The following is a 795-nucleotide window of genomic DNA, read 5'->3' as shown; positions in this document are numbered from 1 at the left end:
ATGGGAAATGTCAAATTGAACATAAATGAGAGCAGTCTCAGGAATCCTAGCATGAGTGGTGGAGGAGGAATTATCACGGATGTGAATGGAGAGCTTGTAGCTGCGTTCTATAGACAATATAGGATTCGGTCCAACTCAGAAGCAGAAGCATTCGCTTTAGTAAATGGTCTGAACCTTTGCAAGCAACTTCATCCGTATGAGGTGGAAGTGAAATCTGATTCAAAGTTGATTTGTTCAAGGTGGCAAAATGATTCTGAGGTTATTAGTCCAATGAGGGACGCATGGGATCAAGGTAAGTCCTTTGCTACCCAAATGGTTATTCATGTACATCATGCATACAGTGAAGTTAATCAGGTAGTGGATGGACTAGCAAAAATTGGAGCTCAGGAGCAACCGATCGATCTCTTGGAAATTCAAGACCTTCCTTGTGAAGTCAAGGGACTGTTGAGACTTGGCAAGTTGGGCCTACCTTATTTACATTGTAGATGATTATATAAACGAGGGTTGTGCCAAACATCAGATTTTGATATTTGGTATATGGGATTTTGTGTAACCTCATGTTTTAAAAGTCACCAAGCTATACCTCCGTCACAAGTGAGTGCTTTTAATAAAAGGAGTAGTCTATGTAAAAAAAAGAAAAAAAAATCATCATTTTGTATAAACACACTAGATTTATCTTTCTTGGTGTTCCCAACTCCTATAGGGAGGCTCTACCTTGTCAACACCTATGAAGGCAACTTACTAGGCTTTCATTCCATTTCTCATACTATCTCCTTTGTATTAATCGCATTGACA

The 795-nt window shown here is 39.1% G+C and overlaps 1 protein-coding gene across 1 annotated transcript; it reads left to right on the top strand.

Moving 5' to 3' along the window:
• LOC109005608 lies at positions 1 to 489 on the top strand. Its single transcript, XM_018984616.2, has one exon. The coding sequence runs from the start codon at positions 1 to 3 to the stop codon at positions 487 to 489; it is 489 nt and encodes a 162-aa protein (XP_018840161.2).
• The last annotated feature ends 306 nt before the right edge of the window (positions 490 to 795 follow it).

Source organism: Juglans regia, chromosome 6 (assembly GCF_001411555.2).
Source record: "Juglans regia cultivar Chandler chromosome 6, Walnut 2.0, whole genome shotgun sequence".
NCBI classification, from domain to species: Eukaryota; Viridiplantae; Streptophyta; class Magnoliopsida; order Fagales; family Juglandaceae; genus Juglans; species Juglans regia.
The sequence above is the reverse complement of the archived record's forward strand: the minus strand, read 5'-3'. Positions and strand labels throughout refer to the sequence as shown.

Bases quoted from the DNA above. Each gene is read 5' to 3' on its own strand.
- LOC109005608 (XM_018984616.2), top strand. From the start codon at position 1: ATGGGAAATGTCAAATTGAACATAAATGAGAGCAGTCTCAGGAATCCT.